At 44.6% G+C, this 24,344-nt stretch overlaps 1 protein-coding gene across 1 annotated transcript; it reads right to left on the reverse strand.

Annotated features, from left to right (window-relative positions):
• Positions 1-12,464: 12,464 nt before the first annotated feature.
• On the reverse strand, positions 12,465-16,801 carry PHLDA1 (pleckstrin homology like domain family A member 1). The gene has a single exon (XM_064509259.1). It carries the CDS (start codon positions 16,538-16,540, stop codon positions 16,061-16,063), a length of 480 nt encoding a protein of 159 aa, XP_064365329.1. The 5' UTR covers positions 16,541-16,801; the 3' UTR covers positions 12,465-16,060.
• Between the last annotated feature and the right edge of the window lie 7,543 nt (positions 16,802-24,344).

Here is a 24,344-nt window from a genome sequence, read left to right on the forward strand (position 1 = left end):
GGCAGTAAACGACTTAAAGATGTGTTGTCGGTCAGCGGAAGAGGCAGGGACAGCCCCCCGAGCGCTGGGATCCTATTTCTCACTAGGTTTTCAGGAGCTAACGACACTAATGGATCTTTCCCTCTTTGGCTCCGGCAGGGTACATTTGTGTGTCACCTCTGATGTGATCAGAAGACATGGCAGTTTCCCCTTTTTACTGGAGCTGTGTTGCTAGTGGGTTTAAGCTTCTCAGAGCACTGAAGTAAACACAGCTTTAAGTGGTTTTACTGAATAAAACTCCTGAGTGTGGAGAAAACATCACTGGGGTAATCAGTCCAACCTCAGCTACTTTCTCATATTGGGTTATTCCCCTCAGTAAAATCTTTCCCCTTCCATAACAAACAGGCATTTTCAAACAGAATATAAGCCTTCTTCCTAATAGAGGAAGGGCTGCTAGGCTCCTCTGCTTGTTTTTGCTGTGCAATCCTTGATTTACCATCCAGGCATTCATATATGCAATCTTTGCGATACCTCCAGGAGAGCAGGGTATCTGGCACGCATGCTGTACAGGATATACAGCACCTACAGTACTAAATAAATAGAGGTTTTTTGTGACTAGCAATGTTAAATGATGCTAACTTGGCCACAGTGTCCAAGGGTCGCTTACAACCTGAAGGTCTTTGGCTGGGAGATTGTTGCCACTCTGGGCTGCTCCTCCATGACTCACTCTGCAAACCAACCTCATTGCCGCAGCCAGGAGGAAATGATTCATAAATACTGACCTTTACCCTTGCCACCCCTGCAAAATGAGGTCTATGTATAAGCACTCCCAGAACTGGAGCCATGGGAATTACAACTAGATAAACCATCCACTGACAACAACATCACGCAACCGTTTCCCTGCTCATGCTAATGGTGGAGATGTTTGCTATGAGCCAGGCACGTTCAGAGTAGCACAGATTTGGGACAAAACAGAATAATTAAGCGAGGAGAAGGTGAGTCAGAACGGAGGAGACAGAAAGGCAAGGGTCAGAGCTGGATGAAATTCACTGGTCTCTTTTTTGCATAATGCGATGAAGTCAATGTCTCTCCTCAGGATAACAGAGACTTACATTTAGGGATGAGAAAAACAACATTCTTCATGCCATGCTCAGCCTGCACGACTTGCACTCGCAGATAAGCAGTCTTCAAAGACTAATGCTCTGTTATTATTTGTAACATCATCACAGCACAGGATGCCCAGTCCTGCACAACCATCCCACCATCGACATGCTGTACAGACGCAACCAGAAGATGGACTCTACCCCAAAGTGCTTCCAGCCTGCACGTCTGTCTCCAGCAGCTGATGCGGCAGACAGGAGGAAAAGCCACGGGGAAGGTCTCCCTTGTGAACCACCCTCACTACCAAACAACAGCTTTAATCACCACTTCCAGGCAGCGCTCTCATCAAAGATGAGAAAATCCCAATTTAAAGGTGCAAGAATTAATTTCAGTCTGAATACAAAGGAAACAAAAATACTAAAAAGAACGAAGATTTCCATTCCGCTCTCCTGCACTGGCAGGCTTGACCCCCACTGCAGCCGAGATGAATTTCCAGGACTTGCAGCATGCTTAATGAAGCTATAATCAGAAGCAATTAATTAAACTGGCAGGGATGCCACAGAGCTAGCAAACAAGACTTACCCCTTACTTTTAAGTTCATATCTCTCTGACAAGCTGCCACAGAGTAAGATGGTAAAGGCAAAGCATTCCTTTAGGAAGATTTGCTGCTAATGATTAGCTGTCCAGTTACATGTTGCTTTCTGCTTACTAGATCTGAGGGACCCTCCACCTTTGGTCGCAACGATTGCGGATGAGGGTGTTGCAGCCAATGTGCGTTCATGGTGAAAGTATCAGCACAGAGCGGCTTACGACCCTCTAGGGTTCAAACAGAGAAAGCTACCTTTTGGGCCCTTCTCAAGATCAGTGGGCTTTAAATTTCTGAGCAGGATTAATAAATGGGTTCAAGCTCCCCTCCCTGGAGAGGCCAGGGAGACATCCACACTGCTGAGGAGAGGGGCCTGCTAGGTCCCAGGACAGTTTTCAGCCTCCCTTCACCAGCTGTGCAAGGCAGTCCAAGATGACTTTCCCGTTGGGTGCAACGGCAGCAGCCCCCCAGCGAAGCAGCCGTCCGCCTGGAGCGAACGGCCGGCTCCTGCTCCCAGCACCCCAAGGTGGATGTGGAATAATGACGGACTTTACTGGCCTAACAGTAGAACTTCTATTGGCCTGCAGCTACCGCGCTCGCAGCTACGCGTGTGGGCACGCTGCAAGAGACAGGCACGTCCGATCTCACGGGCAGCCGTGGGCATACGTGGTGCAGACCCAACCAGCGATCCCAGGACCTGGCTCAAACAGAGGGTGAGCAAGAGAGGAGAAGACAGCTTAGTAATTACATATACTACACAAAGAAAAGACCGACAAGGCATGTGCTGTCAAGCAAACAGCTGCCGCGACAAGCCAGTCGCAGCTCTGGGTGAGGGGTGGCCAAGAGCAGCCACTTTATGCCGCTTAACGCCGTGCCGCCCAGGCTCAAGCAGCCATGGCATCAGCACGTTGTGGATTTATGTTCCTTGCCGCTGCCCCCGAGAAACGCGCTCCCATCCGCCGGCCCGCTGAGGGCACCTGGGTCCAGGGCTGCCGCCGCAGCCTGCCCCTTCCCTTCAGTACGTGTCCTCTCCTTGAGCGCATATCTAGCCCTGCCGCTTTTGTTTGCCTCCTATTTGTATTATCAGGAATGTAAGTGACTCATAAAGCTGTGTTAACAGCGATTTCTACACTGCCGTTCAGAAGAAGCTAGTGCTTGTTCCTGCTGCCGAGCACGAGTAAGGGGAGAGATGGCAGAACGCAATCATCAACGACCAACACATATTTTGTTACCGTTGGCTGGTTTCGAATGCACACAGACGAGCTCAAAAATGGACTTACACGTCGAAACTGCTGCTACAGCCTTGCTCAGACTGGAGTCCAGGCCAGATGTTCGTTCAAGGGGCCGGCCTGCGCAAGTGGGGACCGTTTGTCAAACAAGCTCTTTTTGCAACATCAAATCAAGTGTCAGACTTTCCAAAGAGATCTCTGCGCTTCCTCCTGAGGGCCTGGGTGACTAGATTGTGTGAAGAAAGCACTGCTGCTCTTTTTTGGTGTCTAATTCTCCTCCTCTCCTTGGCCAAGTAGCTTAGACAAAAAACCCACGCAACAGAAAAAAATCTTTCCTTTATGTATTTTTTTATGCTGACTAGTGAATAGGTAGAAAGCCTCACAAAATTCCAAAAGAAATCAGCAGTAAGGGCAAAGTCCTTCACTGAAGTCGATGAAATTTTGTCACGGACTTTGGTGGTGCTGCAATTTCACCCACAGAGCTTTATTCTTTATTTTTCCTGAACACCTCATGGGTTTGTGTTGTCTTGTCCTTCTAATTATCTGGAAAGGTTTAATCAGCTAATGATATTTTCTGATGAAGATATGAAAACATCCCTCTCAGGGTCATTTGGGGCTTCTTTGAGATTTTGTTCTTTAGAGGCAATCAGTCCTGCATTTCCAGGACTCAGTGCTGTTAGATGGTGGCGACTGCAACGAATGCGTGGAAAGGCCTCCACAAGGGCGAATGGCGCCCAGCCAAGCAAAGCCGGCCCCATCGTGCCAACGGCTCCACCAGGGTGTTTCCAAGTCATTTGGAAAGACTCCCTCAGATATCAGCGCGGTGTCTAATATAAGCCCGGGGAGTGGTAGGGAGAGGCCGTGGTGGCCTGTAGCCTCCAGACCTTTACGCGGAGCAGCAGCACTTGAGGTGACCCTGCTCCTTCAGCCATTTCACCAATGCATCGCTCCCACCGACAGACTGAGGCTTTCCATATGCTGCTGGGTAATTCTCGAGCTGAAGGGCGAATGTTAATGTACAGCATGTCCTTCCCTCTCGGGCAGCCTGCGCGGTTAGGAGATCATATTGCCAAGGAGGCCACACAGCTAATTAGAGAAATGGGTGTGAATTATGCAGCCTCCTCAACTGTTAGCTCTACACTGACGGACGTAATGACTGCGAGCGGCGATAGCCACACTCCACAGAAAAAGTCTTAGCAGGGCACCAGGGGATCACGGAGGAAGAACTTCGGCTATTTCTTAATTACCCCATCATAGGACTCAACTTCTTTCTTGGGCCCCTGGGCTCCCTGTACCTGATGGGAACCCCCAATTCCCTGCCACTCCCATGGCCTGCCCCAGGCATTCATATATTTCTATTTCTATGCACACAAACATACAGGCTTAAACCTCAGCGCAGACGGCAAGCTGAATTGACCCCAGAGCTTTGCAGTCCTCGCATATAAAAAATTCTGATGACAAACATTCCCAACGTCCCGAGCTGCAACAAGATTTAGGGGTACAACAGCCTGCGGAGGGCAGGCAGTTTTTGAATACTACTGGCTGCCCAGTAGATTCATTTTTTTCCCTCAGTCCTGGCACTTCACTTGCACGCAAGTCTCAGGACATGAACAATTTGAATGCTGCGAGTAGCTCGCATGCAAACCTGGGGGCCGGAGACTTCTTGGGGCTGCCGCCAGAGCAGAGAGCAAGGTTTCTTGCGGGAGGGAGGGGAAGGATACAAAAACTGAGCTTGAGGAGGTGCAGGGGGAACAGTGATGAGATTAATAATAGCCAAGACGTTTTAAGGGCTGCGAGTGGGCACAATTAGAAGAGCCGACTGCAGTTTTGAGCTGTTTAGCCCACTAACCTTGCAGCCGTCTATAGCAACGCTGTCAAATAGACCAGCAGCAATGAACTGCAGATGCAGCTTCCTGGTGTTACACAGTCAACACCTGGGTGCTGAAAACAGCTGTGCCCTGATGCCTTAATGCACATGCACAAGGTCTGACTCAGTAGGGCCCAAAAGTCTGGGCTAATCCTGTCAGCTTCAGGGAAAGTGGCTACACGTGTAGGATTAGGCACTTGCATAAGTATTGTGCTGAATGAAGTCCCGGCCCTGACGTGCATTTCTCCATGACCTGGGGATTCTTTAGGTTAGAAAAGCATTTTTCTTCTCAGAATGGTAAATATCAAACCTTACTCCCTTGAGCCTGCCTCTCCCAGGCTGCAGATTAGGGAGCTACTGTAGAGTTTTACAGCTGCTGTGTAAAGTCAGGGTTAAAGAAAGGCCATAAGGTGTAAGATTAGAAGAACCATTAGGAGTACCACATAAATAAAGATTGCTTCTAGACCCTTCCTTGCTTTCAGTGCACCTTAACTCACTGCTGCCTGCAGCAGAAAGCCAGAACTGACAGCTGCAAAGGCAAACCAGATTTCACCTTCATCAGTCACTTTGCAGGAAGCAATGTTTGCAGCTGCGAGAGGGGAAGCACAATCCCACCTCTTTAATATTTGCAAAAGCTCCTCAGTGACCACACCATAAAGATGCCATAATAAAGACACCCCTGAAAGACATCAGCATACAATAGTCATTGCAGGGCTTCTGGGGCTTTTGTCTCAGTGCCGCTTGGCACAAGGTTTTGATTTTCTGTCGAAAGGCTGCCTAGTTAGGCTCAGAAACGCCTTCCTGGAGAGAGGAGTCTTTTGGCATCTCCACTTAAGGCAGCGCTTCCCAACAGGGGAGAAGGTGACGTTTCCACCCTGCACCCCTGGGCCACTTTGGGGGAGGCTTGTGACAGCTGCATAGAGGCCAAGCCCAGCTGTGCTGACGTTTCCCTTTGCAAGGGCAAACCTAATAGATGATGGCTGTGCACAGACCTAACGGACAGGGTACCGTGGCTGATCAAAAGATACGTTTTCTTTACAACACAGCACCTTCATCCATCAGACACACGAAATGGTGCTGTGGAACAGCTGCTAGGACCACGTTTTACAGACCTCTCCCACCAAATGTCTGTGTTTAACTCGGAGACAAGGGAGGGAAAAGAGGGCTGGATTAAAACTCAGCATATCCAGAGCTCAGCAAGAATAAATTACTTCTCCCAAATTCAGCTTGATTTAAGGTTTTGACTTTAATAAAGCGAATGCAGTGAAAAATCCTCAGCTGAATGCTTTGAAAATTAACTGTTACATCCCCTGAAGATTCATCTAAATTAAAACATTAGAAAGTCACAGCCAGCAAAGTGATCTTTGTAGCCACGTCACCTTTGCAGATATATAATCTTTCCTTTTATGCAAACTCTGCATTGTGTTAGAATCACACTGTTGCTCTGAACAGTTAAATGCTATGTTAAGGATACCTGCATAAGCACTTACTGTTGCTTCAGTAGTGAGGGAGATTCTTGCAGATGATTCTTACAGGAAAATGTCCAGAATCCTTAAAATGACCTTTCAGAAGGTGGCTCTATGGCTGAAACAAGCAGAATTAAGGACAATGTGTGTGTGTGTGTGGGGGGGGGGGGGGGAAGTACTTTCCAACTGTGGTGTTACTTGCTGGTCAAAAGCAAGCTTTCACTATTATTCATGGATGGTCCACATGCCCAGGCAAAGGCTGCCACAAAATGCTGCCTTTGCTCAGATTTCCCAAACTCTGGAAATAAAGGTGGCAAGCACTAATACTACATTTTCCCATCCTGGCTGGCAAAGACTCTTCACCGAGAAGGGGATCACTCTTCCTGAGATGGGACCTAAACATTTCTCTTACATTATCCCCTTAGAGAGCCTTCCCCCCCAGCACCACTTCAGGACAGGTCAGCTGAGCTGTCTTGAGATTATGAACATAGCAAAACAGCAGGGTTGAAGATCTTTTGGAAAATCCTATTGAGCTATATGGAGAAGCTCATGTTGAGTGTCCTCTGGCTTATCACTTGTACAATTTGCAACAAGGAAAGGAGTCATTGGTAAAGCCGCTGCCAAAGCAACACCTTGGCACATCCCCAAAATACCAGTGAGAGCCTCAGAGATGATTTAAGACAAAGACTGTTGCTTTTCCATGTGCAAGACACCTTTGGAGCAGGAGTCACCCAGGGAGGTTTCTCCAGACGTACTGAAAAAGCAAAAGCAAAAAAGCAGACCAAGGCCTCTGCTGCCTTCCCTGAGTCATCTGCCCCCTGGTCCCCTGCCAGCAGCTCCGCCGTTGGGACTCCTGATGACTAAGGGCAATGGGTGGATGGCAGGGGTTTGATCACTGTACTGCTGCAGTTTCACAGCTGGAGACATCTGTGGCCCATGACTCTTTAAGCCCTTGGAAAAACACAAAGGAACAATTTCTAAATCGTCTGGGAGTGATTCTAGCACTTCCCTGGCACAGCAGCTAAGTACTCCCTAGCAGCGGTGCAGCTGCTGCTCTCCACTGTCTCCAGCCCAGTCTAAAAACAGGAGTAGGCCCAAGCATCAGGTGCCGCAGTGCCTCTCTCCACTCGCCCTTCTTGCCTGAAGGATCTCAGCCTCTTCCCAGGCACATCCATCCCCTGATCCATTCTCCCCTGCTTTGCACAAGTTACTGTCTGCTCTCTAAGACTGAGAATTGAAAATAAGTGACTTGCAATTACCATCACTTTGTAACACCTTATGACACTCTCAGCCATTAGGTATCTCTATCTTTACGACCAACCATTCAGCTCGTGCATGCAAAATCATAACGTTCACTTTGCAGCGTCAAGAAGAGACACTTCATATTTCTGATGCCACCTGCGCCATGAAAGCCCAGCCAACCATCCCTCTCCATCTTCCCCGCTCCGAAGGGACAGTCGGCCCTTTTTAGCGAGTGCCCACAGAAATACCAGGCTTTTCCCAGGCTCTCTTGGTGCCCTGGGCAGGAATGTTGACAATCTGCTGCCGGAGAGTGGAGCTGTCAGCGTTACTTCCCTCTTGCTGATCCGTCAGTCAGCACTTGCACGAAGGATAAGCACGCAGCCCGCTGCCTTGTGACAGGAGCTGTGACTTTGTGTGGCAGCCAAGCGCTAGGGACGAGTACCGGGGAAATGTGGCTTAGTGGAACAGGAAATATTAACGATCCATGATAAAATGAAAAAAGAGGCCAGTACACAAGCCTGTAATTCAGCTCAAGGCAATAGTCCACAACCAGTTAAGAGTAATAACAGCCCTAAAAAAAGCAAACAAAGAAATAACTTTTCCACTTAAAAGCTGACTTTTAAAAGAACGCAGTAATTTTTCTCATGTTCGTCTTTCTTTGTATACAAAAAAAGCAGCTCTTAGCAAGGTCATCTGCATATTGCAGTAGCTGCTGGCACAGACAAGATTATGGAATATTTTTCAACTCTGCAAACAGTTTAAGGGGCTGTCTGCAAAAGGCACACAAAGATAGCCTTGCAGAGCTCCATTACTCTTTGGCAGTAGATCAGGATAAGCCAGTTGTCTATGAGCTACTACAACCTTGTGCATTGATAATTTATTTCTGCTGGAAAAATTTTTGATTGGGATGAATGTTTCTGGCCAAAAAAAAGAAGTGTTTTAAAATTTTGATTTCTCTGAACAAAATGGTCAAGTGATAAAAGAATAAATCAGAAGAAAGTTATTCCCCTCTCTTGTTTCAGTTTCCATCTGTTTTAGTGGAGGCAGTTCCATGGCTGGAAAAGCTACATTAACATTGGATTCATATCTATACAGTCCTTTCAAATTATTATGGGGCTGATAACCTCTCCCTGTCCTTGTAATCCGAGGTAAATAGAGGAACTTAATAGCTCAGGAAATTGGCAATAACCCACAGCTCCCTTCACTTTTAGTACATTGTTTGCACAGTGACTAGTGCTCATAATAAGCAGAAGCTCATTTAATAATCTAAAGTCATCTGAAGACTGTGCTAAATCCTTTGTGAAATGCAGTTGTGTTTTGTCTTGCTCTCATTTGTAATAGGCGAGTAAACTGCACCTCAAGAGCTTTTAAAAACTGGGGCTTGCCTGGTGGGGGAGGCACTAAGTTAGGTCTCCCTTCAGGGACCTGCAATATCAGTGGGCGTCTTTGAAACTGCCTTCAAAAGCAGCCCCAAGAAAGGTCCTCACCAAGTACAGAAAATGAAATGGTCTCTCCTCCCACAGAGATGGAGACATCAGGTGCTTTCTGCTGCAAGGGCAGTGGAGCCCATTCTCCCAGTCTGGTGGAGGAGGAAGAGGAAGGGCAGGAGGAGGAGGAGGGTCTGCCACGCACCAGAGGACCTCGGTGGTTGGGAATCCCTTCCTGGCCCAGCACCCGGCTCCTGCACAACCTTCAGCAGGTGACACAAACTTTCTGCTCCCGTGTTTCCTCACCTCTGCAACGCAGACATGCTACACAAGTGCACCGAGAGCCTTGCAGAGTGGTGCTACCACAAGCACAGGCAATCATCGTGCACGGGCCCTGGCCCAAAGCACATTGAAGTATAAAGGGGAGGAATTCCCTCAGAGGACCTCGGCTGTGGCAACAAAGCCAAGAACAAGCTGTATTTGTTCTTTGACAGAGTTCTAGCTTTGCTGTTACTATATGCTGTATTTTTTTGCTTTATTAATTGCAGTAGGTGTAAAAAACCTGGAAGGCTGAGAAAGAACAAAAGTTAATGAAATAACCTCCTCCTAAACAGCATATGACCCAATAGTTGAGTGTCCTGTGAGTTATAATCAAAACCATATGTACAGTCATAAATGTCAGAAATATTTACAAAACACTGACAAGATCTTAAAAACAAAAGCAGCTATTTCCTCATCTTGCTGGAAACCTTACAAAATGTGTGGTAAATTGCCTCCTTTGAAATAGTCTCCTAACTGCAGAGCACAGTATGTTTCATTGTAATAGTCATTCTATATGTATTTACTGGTATGTAATCAGCAATTGTAGATTAAACTAACTATTGCAAGATAAAGATTATGAAGTATGGTTAATAAAAATGTTGTTTACGTGAAATCTAGTGTTGTCATAGCATCATTTTACAGAAAAGGTAAATCAATGTACCATCTAAACAAGCATTTCTCTGACAGCATTGGCCATCTTTGATAGAAACATATCAGAGCCACTTTGAAGGACTGTAGAATTGGTTAAAGTGGCTGTGATTAGTCTATACTGGGATAAATGTTTCTGCTTTGATTTTCTAAAAAGAAATCAAACAAATCAAAAAAGTCCCAAATACTTCAGCACAGAAGCATCACCTCCGGCTTTCCCTGCAAAGTCTCCTAGGGAAAACATGGAAGCATAGCAATCAGACCAGCCCTTAAGTCACAGGGCACGAACTTTGTGGGTGACAGCTCCCAAAGAAACTTCATTTCACAGTGCCTCACCCGTGAAGCGATGTCACCGTCCTGGTAAATTCAGGATGCAGAGTTAGGCCCAGAGCTGATGGACCTCGCTGCAGGCTTGGTTACCTAAGGCACCAGCTGCGGCTCCTGGGTGCCAGGAGACCTCAAGGGTGTTCAGGTCTTCAGAAGAGCCAAGTCCCTGCCCTTTGCTCTGCAGATCTCCACCAAAAAGCACACAGAAACGCTGCAAACAGCGGGGAACAGCTGCTATAGTGCTCTCACCACCGTCAGCTCACGAGTCAAAAATCTCTTGATGGAAAGATAGAAAAAAAAAAGAACTCACCTTACCAAGAATCCCACTCTTCTCCCTATAACTTTGTAATTAAACTGCTTGAAAGACGCTTAAGTTGTCAGCTGACTTAGAAACAGGCAGTTGAAGAAAGCCATTTAGGCACATTTCTAAAAAGGGCTGAGATGTTCCTACTTGGAAACAGGCAATCAAACAAGCACCCTCTTCGGTTTATTTCTGATTTGGGTTTGCTTACAAAGAAAATTGTTCAACTCCGGTCTTAATTCAACAAAACTGAGAAATAGTTCTGGTCTGGGTCTAGCTTAAGGGGGAAAGAGCAGTTCAGATAGGTTTTCTGTTCATATTTGATTTTCCTTTGAAAACACACGCATCTTACTACTCTCCTCTTTGTTTCATTGGAAAAAAGCAAAGCCAAAACCAGAATATTAATAATACACTAATCACTACATCTATTGGCACAAACTATGGGCAGAGGTCTTGCTTCAGTACTTTAAAAAAACAAAAAGAGTAACAGCAACCATTTTTATAAAAGGCCAAAAAATCTGTTTTAGTGCAAAATTCCTGCTAATTTTGTTTGACTTTAAAAATCATTAATTTGGATTTTGGTTCAGGCCCACAGATATTATCTTTGTACCTTACATTGATTTCTGAGTTTGAATGTTTTTCCAATTCCATTTCAGATGACAGTAAACTCTTGAGAAAAACATATTAAAACAACATTCCCCACGAGAAAAATAATGGTCCATTTCTAGGAACATTTCATATGTACAACGAACATGTGAGCACCCTTATTTTACATATGCTTAGTCAAAACAAAGCAGAGAAATATATTATCTACATATCTTTATAGAGTTATCACCACTGAGGCGGGGACAGAAAGTGACAGGTAAAATTCTTGTTCTATGTATATTTATGCCCCTTTTCTGTGTATGTGCTCAGAGATACTAATTTATCACTGTCATTAAGAGCCCACAAGGGACATTCTCTAAAAGCTGTAAGCGATGGCAGGAACTTGAATATGAACAATATATCCACAGATGCCTAGAAGTGCCTAACTTTTCAAAACTGCTGGGCACATGAGGGAAGTAGGCTCTCTAATACATAGTTTATAGATCAAGTATTAAGTTCAAATGCCTTATTAGACACTTACTATTGAAAATTAGTCTTATACTTCTGTTGCAGGAACAACCTTCTCACAGAAGAGGTTATTGATGTCCTTCCAGTGAAGGAAAACAGCATTAGTAACTACACGTGTGTGTATATATAGAATAGAGCTAAGGATTAGACTGTGCAATTAGAGTTAATATACTTCTAGAAGGTGCTTAAAAAACAGCCCCTACTGCAATACCAGACAACTTCCTGGGAAGCTGAGCCACGAAAACAACTATACTTCTGCAGAGGCTGCAAAGCAACAGATATCATCATGCATTTTTCTTTTTACACCTCATTTCTTTTCAAATGAGGCAGTAATAAAAATGGTCTCTGGTAGGAGGACACACCTCACATTCGAAGTGCCCCTTCAGACTAGTTACAGCACTTTAAGTGCGGTAAACTCAACCACAGCACTGTAGGTGCTTATAGAAGAGCAAGAAGTCACATTTAATTCTGTATTTTAGGTTCTTAATGTCACACAGAGCCAGGCACTCATTGGTCAAGATTATGAGCCTGAAGTCTGTGTCCAGGAGATCTGCTCTACGCGGATTATGTTGGATTCCCAGCGGAGCATCACTGGATTCATAGGACTCTGTGGGTGCCACACGTCCCACAGCGCAAGGGGCAAGACGGAGGACTCCAAGCATCATAACTAGATTATGCATAAAGATTAACTGGGCAACTAAATGGGTCTTTCCTCTGGAAGAGATCTGCACAGGTTAAAAGAAGTTTCTTTTAGGTCCTTAGATTGAACTTAAGACATTGGAAAAGCTTAGGTCAAGCCTTAACCGTTTTTAAGCTAGAAAAGAGCCGCAATGAACCATTCCTTCAGCATACTGAGATTTCTTTCAATAGATACCTCTTTATTTGAAATGGAATGCATTTTGAAAAATATGAAAAATAAATCACATCTCTCAGAAATCATTTATGAGTCATATTTACACACAATTTTTTTTCTGACAACACTGATATTTCTGCTCACAATAGGATATGCTAGAAAACATTTGGTACATCACTGCAGCTATATTTCAGAAGCTGGCATTTGCATATCATGAACCTTAAAAAAGAGGAAATACTTCAGGATGTCACAAAGATAACATCCACTTCATCTTCCTCCCCCCCCCCCCCGCCCCCAAATCTAAATTATCATGGTACAAAATGGTCAACACAGCTTGAACTTTCTCACCAAATCCTGCCCCTCAATCACTTTTTCCACTTTTAAGACATGTAATTCTGACCTCCATATTAAGTGACTGTCCACACTTTTGCTAATCATACCTAGCTTTTGCCTGTGTTTGTTTTACTGGCACTCTTGTTTATTCTGTTACATTAACCTCAGCCATATCCCCCCCCCCCTTTTCTTCCCCCCCTCCGTAAAGGGGAGGACAACATGTTTTCTGGTCTTGCAGAGCTCCAGTAAGATGGAGGAAGACCTGCTGGAGCTATTCCCATAGCCGTTGCTCGCAAAGCAGTGACAGCATTTAACCAAGTAGCTCCAGCAAAGGCTACACAGTAAGAGAGGAACAAGATAATGAAACAGAAATAACTCAGCATATAACAATCAAACAGCAATTTCTTGGTCTAAAGTTGCTACCAGTCAGAAAAACCAGTGAATTTAAAGCATGAGAAAGTTACCAGACTGACCATTTCAGACAGTTCAGCCTTATTTATACTGACACAGCACGAGGGCGCAGCCCGGCTGTCCCCGGGGCCTCAGCCCATTTGTTCCCGTTCAGCTCCAGGAGAGGGTCCCCAGGGGCAAGAGGGGATTTGGGCCTTATGCCCCCCCCACTCTGGGCCCAGCAGCTTGCAAACAGCCCAAGGTGGGTTTTGCAACGTGACCCTCTCTCCCACCTGAGAGTATGGCTGACCAAAACCAGCATTTTTAAAAAGGTAACACAGCGGGCAACGACGACGGGCAAAAGTTTGCGAACGAGACCACCCCGAGTGGTTTTGAGAGAGCATCCTTCAGACCATCTTAAAACAAGAAATGTAACATGAAAGTGGGACATTGACCTTGAACTGGTGAACTAGAAAACACATCAACATTCATTCCAAAATTCCTTTTTCAAATCTTAGTATCAGCTGTATCACTGTAAAACTGTCATCTTTTGTTTTCAAAGTACAAATACTTCTGGAAAAAATGATAACATTTCAGCTTTAGACCAGATCCATAGACTTTGGTGGCACTCAGTAGGTTTGGGATTAAGTCCACACAGGACAGGAATAATTGCCTCTCCCAGAGGCACAGGTATGTCTCAGATCACACAGAAATTATTTCCTATCAGTTACATTTATTCTTCAGTAGGCTAAAACATATTTTAGTAGGTAAGCTATCAGTCCGTATATCTGAAAAGGTGGATTAGTTGCTCAGTAAACTGTAATTAATGACTCTAAACAGAGGAGCCAAACTACAAATTACGATCTATTTTGTAAGTCTTTGACTATCTCATTAGAGAATCCCCTTGCAGCTCTAACATCCAAGCATTAGCAGAACAATAATGGCAGATGTACAGAGACGTGGAAATTGGCTATTACGACTGCCAAGACAGCGAATCTAGTCCTAGAAGATGCTGGGCACCTTCTATTTCAATTAGCCTCCAAGTAATGGCTTTGTTAGGACAGCTATAATCTACCACCCCGAGCTCGTTGTGCACAACCTTCTCCAGGGCCAGATCAGCAAGGAGCACTTGGGAGCAGCCGCAGAGGGCTGCGGAGGTCTGGGCTTTCATTCTGCAACATGACAGGTTTTGTCCTCCCTGGGCATGTAACCCAGACATCTGTGGGGCAAATAACAAGAGATGAGGATTACTCCTGTAAGAGAGACCTCCGTTTACTCCTCGCAGGACTGAGCTTCGGTTCAGGGTACAGAGGAAATCAGAATGGGACCGTGAAGCGCAGTAGCCGATTTGGAGATCTTCATTCAAGTGTCACTTTAGTGCTTTCCTTTAAACACTTAAAGGGTTTGAACCAAGCACACAGGCTTTTTTATAGTCAAACTACATCTTGGTTACACAAACAAAAAAAAAAGTCCTAGATGCACAGCTTTAGAAGATTTTGTTTACATTCATGTAACTTGCAAAGGAGCCAAAAGCAGTTTTCCCTCACCACATTAGTTAAAATAAATAGCTCCACAGCTGAAACTTTTTACCTTGAACCAGCGATAACGGGCCATGCTGTTCTGCCCTGCTCACCAGCTCTGCACTTAATATAAAACAGGGAACACGAGCTATAGCAGCACAGAGGGAAATAACTGATCGCATTAAGGGCCCTGTCCTAGAAAGCACAGCAGCGTGTGCCTAGCTCGCCCCTCCACCCGGCGTGAGCAGCTCCAAACCTCTCTCACTAAATTCACAGCAAAACCCCCCCCGACTTTTAAGAGGCACAGGAAGACACACCAGCTGTGCAATTAGCCCTTTGTTTTCCAACTTCATGTCTTCATCAACATTTTTAGAGGCAAGATCACACGCATCTCTCAACATCTGACAGTGCTAAACACCAAAATTAATCTAGTTTATCTCAGCTACAGAGCAACTTTCAGCTTATGAATACTGTGACCAAAATAATCCATTTGCACACTAAGATGTATATAACTTTAAACTAGGGGCTACTTCAATGCAAGACATTTAAAAACTGCCATGAAAATTTGGCCACGGTCAAGAACCCAGACCTTTCACAAACTGACTGTGCGGATGAAGCCCTGGACTCAGATGCTTGGAGATGTCCATAAACACTTCTCAGCTCCTGCCCTCTAGCCTAGAAGGAGCAAACACATAATACAGATAATTTAAATCCAGCTGTGAGTCATGTGTGACAAGAGAAATTGGTCAGGTTCCCCTCAACTCATGCATTAGACTTTTCTTTTTTAATCTTGGAATAACAATCATTATTTTTGAGTAAACAAACGTGTGTAAAGTTTTATCATCTTCCACCATGCGTGTATTTTAGAAGAAAGCCATTTTAGACCCGGACTCTAGTCGTTATTTTCACTAGAGAGAAGCGCTTTCGTACACAGTGAGGGCTTTGGTCGAATCCCAAACCACACCTTTTCCACGTAATACAGTATATTGGAGTAAAAGTGAAAAACCCTTGTCTAACTGCACGTGGCCAAATTACCCCAACTTCTTCGTTTCTTTAGGGAGCTAACGTATAGTGGTTTTTTTCCCCCTTTGCTTTTCGGGGACGGCCTACATTCAGAAATGTCTTGCAAACAAGCCTTTAAAAAATCGAAGGAAAAAACAAACAAAAAACCCCCCACAACGGCTAATAAATAAAATACATTAAAATAAAGTTACAGCACATCATGTCTCCTAGGAGAAGTCCCGCGGCACCGACGGCTCCTTCCCACGGTTCACGAACAACGCGGCCGCGGCGCTGCTCGGCGCGGGGCGGCGGCGGCAGCGCGGAGCGGGAGCGGGGCCGGGGCCGGGGCCGGTGCCTAGGCGGAGCTGGAGGCGCTGCGGCGGCGCGGGGCCGGCGGCGGCGCCAGGAGCTGCTGCTGCTTGTGGCGGGTGGAGCGGACGGCGAGCACGGCCTGGCGGTTCTTGTACTGCACCATCTGCAGCGTGATCGCCGCGTTCCAGCCCTGCTCCTGCGCGCACCGAAAGTCGATCTCCTTGCCCTCGGCCATCACCACCGTGAAGTACACGTACTTGCCCTTGCGCTCCACGCAGTCCACCGTCTTCATGTTGGAGAAGTGCAGCTCCTTCATCTTGGCCGCCGGCTCGGTCGTCGTCGGCGGCTGCTGCTGCTGCTGCTGCGGCTGCTGCTGCGGCGGCGGCGGCTGCTGCTTGGGCGGGATGAGGAGCAGCCCCTCCTCGGTGAGGATGCAGCGCTTCTTCTTCCAGAGCTGCAGCAGCCCGTCGCTCCGCTTCTCCAGCACGCCCTCCTTCACCGCCTTGCAGCCGCTCTCCAGCATCCTGCCGGCACCGGCCGACGGCCTCGGCCCGCCGGGGCTGGCGTCGGGCGGCAGCCGGCACCAGCCGAGCACCCGCCGCCCCGCGCCGGCGCCGAGGCGGAGGGCGGGCAGCGCCCCGGCCCGCAGCGAGCGCAGCGGCGGCGTGGCGGGGCTGCGCGGCTCCGCCGGCTCTGCCGCCGCTTTTCCCTCCCCTCCGCTTTTGAGCGCGCCTCTCCCGCCCCCGCCTGACACCGGCGGAAAAGGCGGCCCCGCCGCCCGCGGGGAAGCCCGGCGCCGCCGCGCCCGCGGCCCCCGCCCGCGCTCCCCCTCCGCAGGGGCGAGCGCAAGGCAGCGGCGCTGCGCGGGGCGGTCGGCGCAGGCGGCCGCGGCCCCGGCCCGCAGGAGCCAAGGGCCCTTCCTGCCGTGCGCTCCTGCCGCGGCCACGTCCAGCAACGCCGGTGCCAGCTTGGAGCGACACCCCGATGCTGAGGCAGTCGTCGCTCCCTCGCACAGAGGAAGCGAAGCCGGACAGCCAGCCTCGGCCACGGCCTCCCCTGCTCCACGGCACCGCTCTGCACTTCGCTGGGGAAAATATATATATATATACACACACACATTTATGTATGTAGATTATTTTTTACTCTTCCCAGCAGAACGAGTGAGGTCAAAAGGAAGCAAGCATGTAGCTCACTTCCCAAAGGAAACCCTGAGAGCTTATTACTTGGAAATTTTAGAACTAGACTAGAAAAATCCCTAGCAAAAATCCAAACAGAAACAGCCAGAGTCATTTCTAATTATTCCGCCTTGTTGCTACACATGAGCTTATGGTTTGGATTCCCCCGCCCCAGGTTAGATAGCGTTTGGTTTAGGTCCTTTGAATTCGAGAAAAGTAGCCCAAGGTTATTATTAAACTATTTGTTTTAAAATCTTCCAGTGTATTAGATCTAAATCAAAAGCCCACAGAATTAAATTTGGCTGACAACGCCAATGTAAACCAAGTGCTGGAAATTTCACATTATGTTTGAGTACTACTTTTTTAAACATGTATTTTAGGTGGCTATAAGAAACAAACACCCCCTCACAATAATCTTGGCAGCCAGGAAGCAGGCTATGCTATGGTATAGCTCAGCAGGAACAAACCAGGAAAAAACCTCCAACATTGATGACTGCTTTAATGGAGCCCATCTCTGATAACACTAAAACATGTTTCCTCTTACATATCTTAAAAATTATAATCTTTTCCTCTTAAAATTAAAAAAAAAGATAAACTGTTGAGAGGTAAACAATTAAGGTAATAAAGGCAATCCATTTTCTCATTAACTTTTACCTTTAACCTGACTGGAAGACACTCAAATCGGTAATAAAGGCAGCTTACTAGCCACAAACTGAACTAAGGGTATTACTATCTTGAAAGTCCATTTGTCTAAAGAATAGTCCCTTCTCCTTAGAACTTAATAGGTAAGATACTGGTCATTCTCACAATAATTTTATGCCTATCTTAACAGAGTATTAGTGTTAGAAAGATCTGAATACCATTCACGATCGTTTCAAACACAGTTCACTCCAATTAAAATCTAGGTCCTTGGTGCAAATACCTGCATCTTCAGCTACTGAAGCATATTCAAGCAGCCTCACACATGGCTTGAATGGAATAAGAGGATCTCCTAACTTCTCACATGATGCATTTTGAATTTATTTCTTGACTCCTGATTAAGTAAATGTGTCACATGAACACAGACTTCATTTTGGAATTGTCAAACCACAGCAATCATATAACTAGTTAAAACATTTATAAATCTATATTTATATATTAATCTATACCAAATTATTATAACTTATTTAAAATACAAATTTATGTAAGCTGCAGAACATTGAACTAAACCCACAGACCAACTGTCTAACAATTCACTTGCACAATTTTGGTTGCTGCTCCATTGCTGTAAATGAATAGCCATTTCCTTCAAAATAAATACACTAACTGGTAGTACATAAACTGGTGTTAGACTTAAGAGTCATCTTACAAATTATTCTGTAGCAAGCATTCAAAAACTGCTTTGTGTAACACTGCACTAACATTTAGGGACATCAACACATAATCTAATTTTTTTTTAATGTGTGCTTCTTTGCTTATTCTCAGTGCTGACAGTAATTTGCAATTAATCAATAGAAAAAAAATAAGAACAGTGTGGAAGGCTAAGGACTTTCATCAAATACATAGAGGAATCGGAGTAAGTTCATTCTGCTTAGACCTTGCCAGGTATAAAGTTCTTAGCTGTCTTATAGTAAGTGTTGAATATCAGCTTTTTAACCCAACTCTAAACACCGATGGACATACTCTGCTAAAGTAGATTCAACTGTTTATTCCTAGTGAAATTCACCTAAGCACATGATCAGAAATAAACACGCAAAACAACCATTTAAATGTGTTCTGTAAGCAAGCATTGACAACCATTTAAAATTGCTACATTTGAACAAACACACCAGATCAGCCATAACCTATGAGACCAGGGCAACATGAAATACAGACAGAGGTGCACAGTAAAAGAACATCCCACTCTATTATCCCCCTCCAAAGGGTGACAAACTTCATTTTCCTATACAGAAGTTAGAAATAAACTTCCTAAAGTGTTATTGTTCCTTAAATTAGTATTTTGAAAAAAACCACATTTAATACATTAAGCATGCCATATGTCCCAGTGGGATTTTACTTAGATTTTTTTCAAGTATGTTTTAAACCACTGCATTAATATTAAAAGTTCTGTATCTGCTACCTTTACTTAAGTTTCACTAAATACTATGCAGGTCTTGCATCTGTTCTCTGCTAAAATTCTTTTGCAATAGCTGATACACAGATGCCACCTACTGTCAAACATGAACAGTACAGTTTGAAAGAACACTGAATCTGATCCTTGACAATACATCTAATAAGACACATTTTTTCTTTATTGAATTTTTCCTTTTGTGTTCAGAGCTGATACTGGTAACAGGAATGTTTGGTTGTTGGGTATACTGGTTTGCTATATCCTAAGCTCCCTAACATAAAGGCTCAAGTAGTTGAAATTTTGTATGTGTAACCTTGATTAAAGAGTAATTGCAGTGAGAGTAATTAAAGTGTACTTTTTAAACCTTGGGGCAAATTAAACAGTTTCGGGAAGCCACCATTAAAGAAAAAAGAGAACATAATTTAACTCATGTTCTCCTGCTGTTTTTGGTAATAAACCTGCACACAGCTTGAGACAGATCATCAGCTATTAGTCTCAAAGGGATGATAGTTCTACTGAGTGATAACCCTCAAATATCAGTCATCTCTTCCACTGCTGAGAAATAAGTGGCTAAAACAGAAAATGATTAAGAAGGAAACCTAAAAAGTAGTATGAGTTGGTCATTGCTTGAGAGAAGGCAGAGCTATGCCAAGAGAGACAAGAAAAACAGTCAAGGGTTGCGAAACATGACAAGTGTTGCATATGCAATTAAAGCAATTAAACAAGTGGTTACTTCTTAAGAAAGTGTTTGCTTGACCTTTATCACCTCCCAGTAATTTCACTGGAACTTGCTGCTGATCAAAGACTGAAGCACTGAACATATAATTTGGGGGAGAGACTCTTCCTCTAAATGAATTCTCTCACTGATATCTGTAGACACCCCACAGTAAATCATTCATGAACAGCACGAAAGACTTCCCATAACTATCAACCATATTGCCCCAAGCGCCAGGACTCCCTGTGACTCACACCAGTACCAAATGAAGAAACTGTGTGCCATGCACACAATATTGGCATTGTAACTGCTCCAGGCTTCCTCCTCCCACCCCAAGTCCCTTATACTTTGTAGATTGCTGTCTTTCAAAAACATTAATAAGTACTTGGGAGCCCACTGTAGAGCAAAGTCAGCCTGTAAGAGGGTTTGAAGGATCTGAAGTTTCTCAGATTTGATCAGCTAGTACTCAGTAAAGCAGGTGTGAGTTTCAAACACACCTACTCCTCATCACCACCTCCAGGATGAATATTAAAGCTGGGAGGATACCTGCAACACTTACTTGAGTGCATAAAAGCACAGCTCACAGTAGTTATATTCAGGAGCTAAGTCCCCTCTGCAGCTACAGAGGCAACTACTCATGCCAACTCAGCAAATTTCAGACACTTAAAGCCAATGCAATTAACTTCTGCCACACATGATCCTCATGCACCTACTTTTAGTATACACCAAGCAGATCCAAATTTTGAATAGCTTATATTTTGCTTGGTGTGTTGTCTAGTCTGCTTTACTTGTGACTGGCACCTCTTGGCTTTTGCGGGAAAACCAGAACATGTGGAAGACTACCTCTGCGCTCAGAGGTCCACAAGAGAATTTGAAAGCGATGAGAAACACCTTGTCCAACATGCCACGTGGACAAACTATCAACTCATTTGACAGAGCATGCAAAAATGAGACTTACCACTTCCAGTAGATGGATTTACCTTCACTTTATGTAGCATTGGAATTAACAAGTTATTACCTTGACATCTGCTTGAAAGCTTGCAGGGAACCAGCGCATCTCAAACAGAACTGGGCAGCCATTAGGAAGTGAAACTGAAGGTGGGATAAGCAAGGAGCTCTTGGACAGGGCTACTCTCTGATTAGGAAAGGTTAGGTTAACACAGAATGAAAGGGGAAATGCTGGGGAACCGAGTCCACCTGCACAAGCTTCCTGCACAGCTCCAGCACAGCAGGCCAACCAGAGCCATTACAAATAGGAATGCCCTCATAATCACTCTGTCCCTTTCCTGAGTGGTTCAGCATTTTAGTTCCTTAAGCCAGTGGGAATGCCACAGCATATCGCCTCCTCCCCAACACAACACAAGGCAAAGAACACTGCTGCACAGACCTTTGGGAACTGTAGATCTCTGGTAGATGCATACAAAATACATAACCGCAATTTTCTGTCAATTTCTGAATCCAATCTACAACAGTGAGCCTTAAAACAGGGGGAGGTGTAAGTAGCAGCTCAAAGGTAAAGATGAGCATGTTCAATTCCTGAACAGTTTCTACATTCTGCTGTAGTTTCTCATTTAACAAAAACATGTAAAAGTTATAACTACCTAGCTTTGGAAACACCAGTTCTAAGAAACCAGCTAAGAATCTATGGTTATGAAGCTAGTTAGTTACAGAAGACATCAGTAACAAGTGTTAATATGTGAAGTGCTTAACTAACCCATCCAGGATAACACTAATTATACCTGACATCCCCCTTCTCCAGAAACTAAGACTTAAGAATACTAAGCTTATCTGGTCTATTTTACTTCAGGATATTGTTTTAAAATAATGTTTTACATTACTAAAGCTATACCAGACAAGGAAACCATTTAGTGCTAATGTAATCTATTGTAATCTATCTGCATTTGCCTAAAGTTTAGAAGTACCAAGCAGCACCCCTCTCCATCAAGCATAAGATGTCCACCCTTCCCCCTCATTCCCAGTCACAGGTAATTCGCCTATCTCCTCCATCAGCAACCACCATTTTTTTCCCCTAAGGCCATTCCCTTCAATTCTGCAACCAAAGCTGGACAGAAAAACAGATTTGCTCATTCTTTAATTTCAATGTGGTACTGCAGTAACTGACAAAAAGACCTATTTTCTTTTCAGTGACATTCTCCTAGCCTGAAGTTATTAACAAGGTGACTTCTCCCCAAATACTAAATGAACAATTTATCTATAGTTGGTATAAATTCAAGAAAAGTGAAAAGAATGAGTCACAATACTCCAATGAATGTTGAAAGTTTAATGTTCCTGCTACATACTGCCTTTCAGAATTGCTAAACAAGGGTGTTTCAGATCACAGAACTATGCTAACTACCGAAACAGTTTTTATTTAACCAGTGCCATAAGAATTGGCACTTCAATTTGTATGTTTATACTCTTCCTTTTGCTGCAGTCTAGAGTGCACAAGAACAGCTGATTTAGTACTGGCAACTTGATCTAGATAGATGCATACCAAAATCTGTACGCAGATATGGGTTCATGGCTCTGGATCCTGCAGGCCGCAGGTGAGCTTTGAGATCTATCAACTCCCCTCTTCAAATACTGTATTACATTGAATGGCAGGAAGTTATTAGATGAGAAAGCAATTTAAGCACAAGCCAGATTTCCTATGACAGGAACAATGACTTCAGAAATTCCTTGGACAGCTTTTGACACTGCTTTCTCTTTTGTTATTAAGAACAGGCTAGATCTAAGTAAGGACTTCAGATAATTCTCATGTCCAAAGGTATGACCCCAAAAACCCCATGTTAGCAACTACTCCAGCCCATAACATATTATGAGCTTGATCTCTGTATGCCCTGAAGTTTAAACAATCAGTGCTTGGTTCAAACCAAACGTTCAGAGAAAAGATCAAGTGATACACAAACACCTGACAGGGACAGCATCTCAAAGGCTAAGCACATTCTGTCAGGATTAATGTCATCACAAGACCGCAAGCACATCCACTTTAACACACAGCTATGAAGCAACAGTGAAGTTGATCTTTTTTTGACTTATTTTTCTATGCTGTAATTTATAGGTTACCTAAAAAACAGAGTACAGCTTCAACAGTACTGTTTTATATACAGCTATGGATAACAAGAGCTCCTTCTCCTAAATCCATAACTATCTAGAGAGAAGACAATGAAGTTTGACAAGGACTCTGAAATTAAGCAGTGTGGCATTCAAGCCTCTGAGGAATACAAAAAAAAGTCAGTTTAGTCAGAGCACAGTAGACCTTCCTCTCAGAAGGACCAAGGATTCAGGAAGGGGGTACAGGATAAGCTTCATTCTGTATTATCTGCCCTCCAAGCAAAAGATACTGGAGAAAGACTTCCCCTGGCCCCATCCTCACATTGCCCTTGCCTCCCCCTTGCCCTGCTCTTTTTAATACTTTAAACCTTTATTGCTATACTTCATAGTACATCAGTGGCAAGGAAAAGAGTAGCTACTGCAGAAACAGATCTATGGCTGGATGCTTCTTTGCTGCTCCATGAGGGTCTTCCCACCCCTCAAAAAGTTAACTGGGTACTTGTTTAAAATCAGCACTTCTACAGCTATGCAAAGGACAAGGCTGTGCATAGCACAGTAGTAGCTGACTAACCATGGAAGACTTGAACAGAAGACATCAGTTCGGTCTCCTCAAGCTGAATGCATCTCACAAAAGAGCACCCTCACTTGTAGGCTAGAGGCGAGGTTAGTATCAGAAAGACCTTCTAGCCCTTATGTTTAAGCTGACAAGGAACACCTAAAACAAAAAACATGAATCACACCATGAGAACATAGCCTAGCAAACAGAACATCTGGGGAGGAGAAAGGAATTCCTTGGGTTTTGGTTCCTCCCCTTTAGATCCTTGATACAGTGAGAAAACAAACCAGAAGGCAGCTAAGTGCCCTAGCCCTCTCTTAGGCTACAGAGCAGGTCTTGTTCTGGACGTCCCAGCTCTGACCACATACACTGGAAATCCAAGGCGCCTCTCCCAGCTCCAGATTCCATACAAATAACCAGATGCCTTTGAGTCAGGCATGGCAATACCAAAGTCCTTTATCAGATCTAGGCCCACTTCTAAAAAATTTGTCTTTTCAAAGTGGCAGTGTTGACTAATCACTAAAACATGTAGCTCTGGCTCACAACTATCACATTGCAAAAGGATAGCACAGATCAAACTTTCCAGACAATTAAATTGTGTTTAAAAATGCTACATAATTTACTTTTCAGTAACTCTTGATGATTTTTGTCTCTAGTAAAAAGTGAACTGCAGCATGAAAGAGATGCCTTAATAGTTTACACATGCAGATACACACATCATAATAAAACAAGACTAGC

The sequence above is a fragment of the Dromaius novaehollandiae genome, chromosome 1 (assembly GCF_036370855.1).
Source record: "Dromaius novaehollandiae isolate bDroNov1 chromosome 1, bDroNov1.hap1, whole genome shotgun sequence".
Lineage (NCBI taxonomy): Eukaryota > Metazoa > Chordata > Aves > Casuariiformes > Dromaiidae > Dromaius > Dromaius novaehollandiae.

Bases quoted from the DNA above. Each gene is read 5' to 3' on its own strand.
- PHLDA1 (XM_064509259.1), bottom strand. From the start codon at position 16,540: ATGCTGGAGAGCGGCTGCAAGGCGGTGAAGGAGGGCGTGCTGGAGAAG.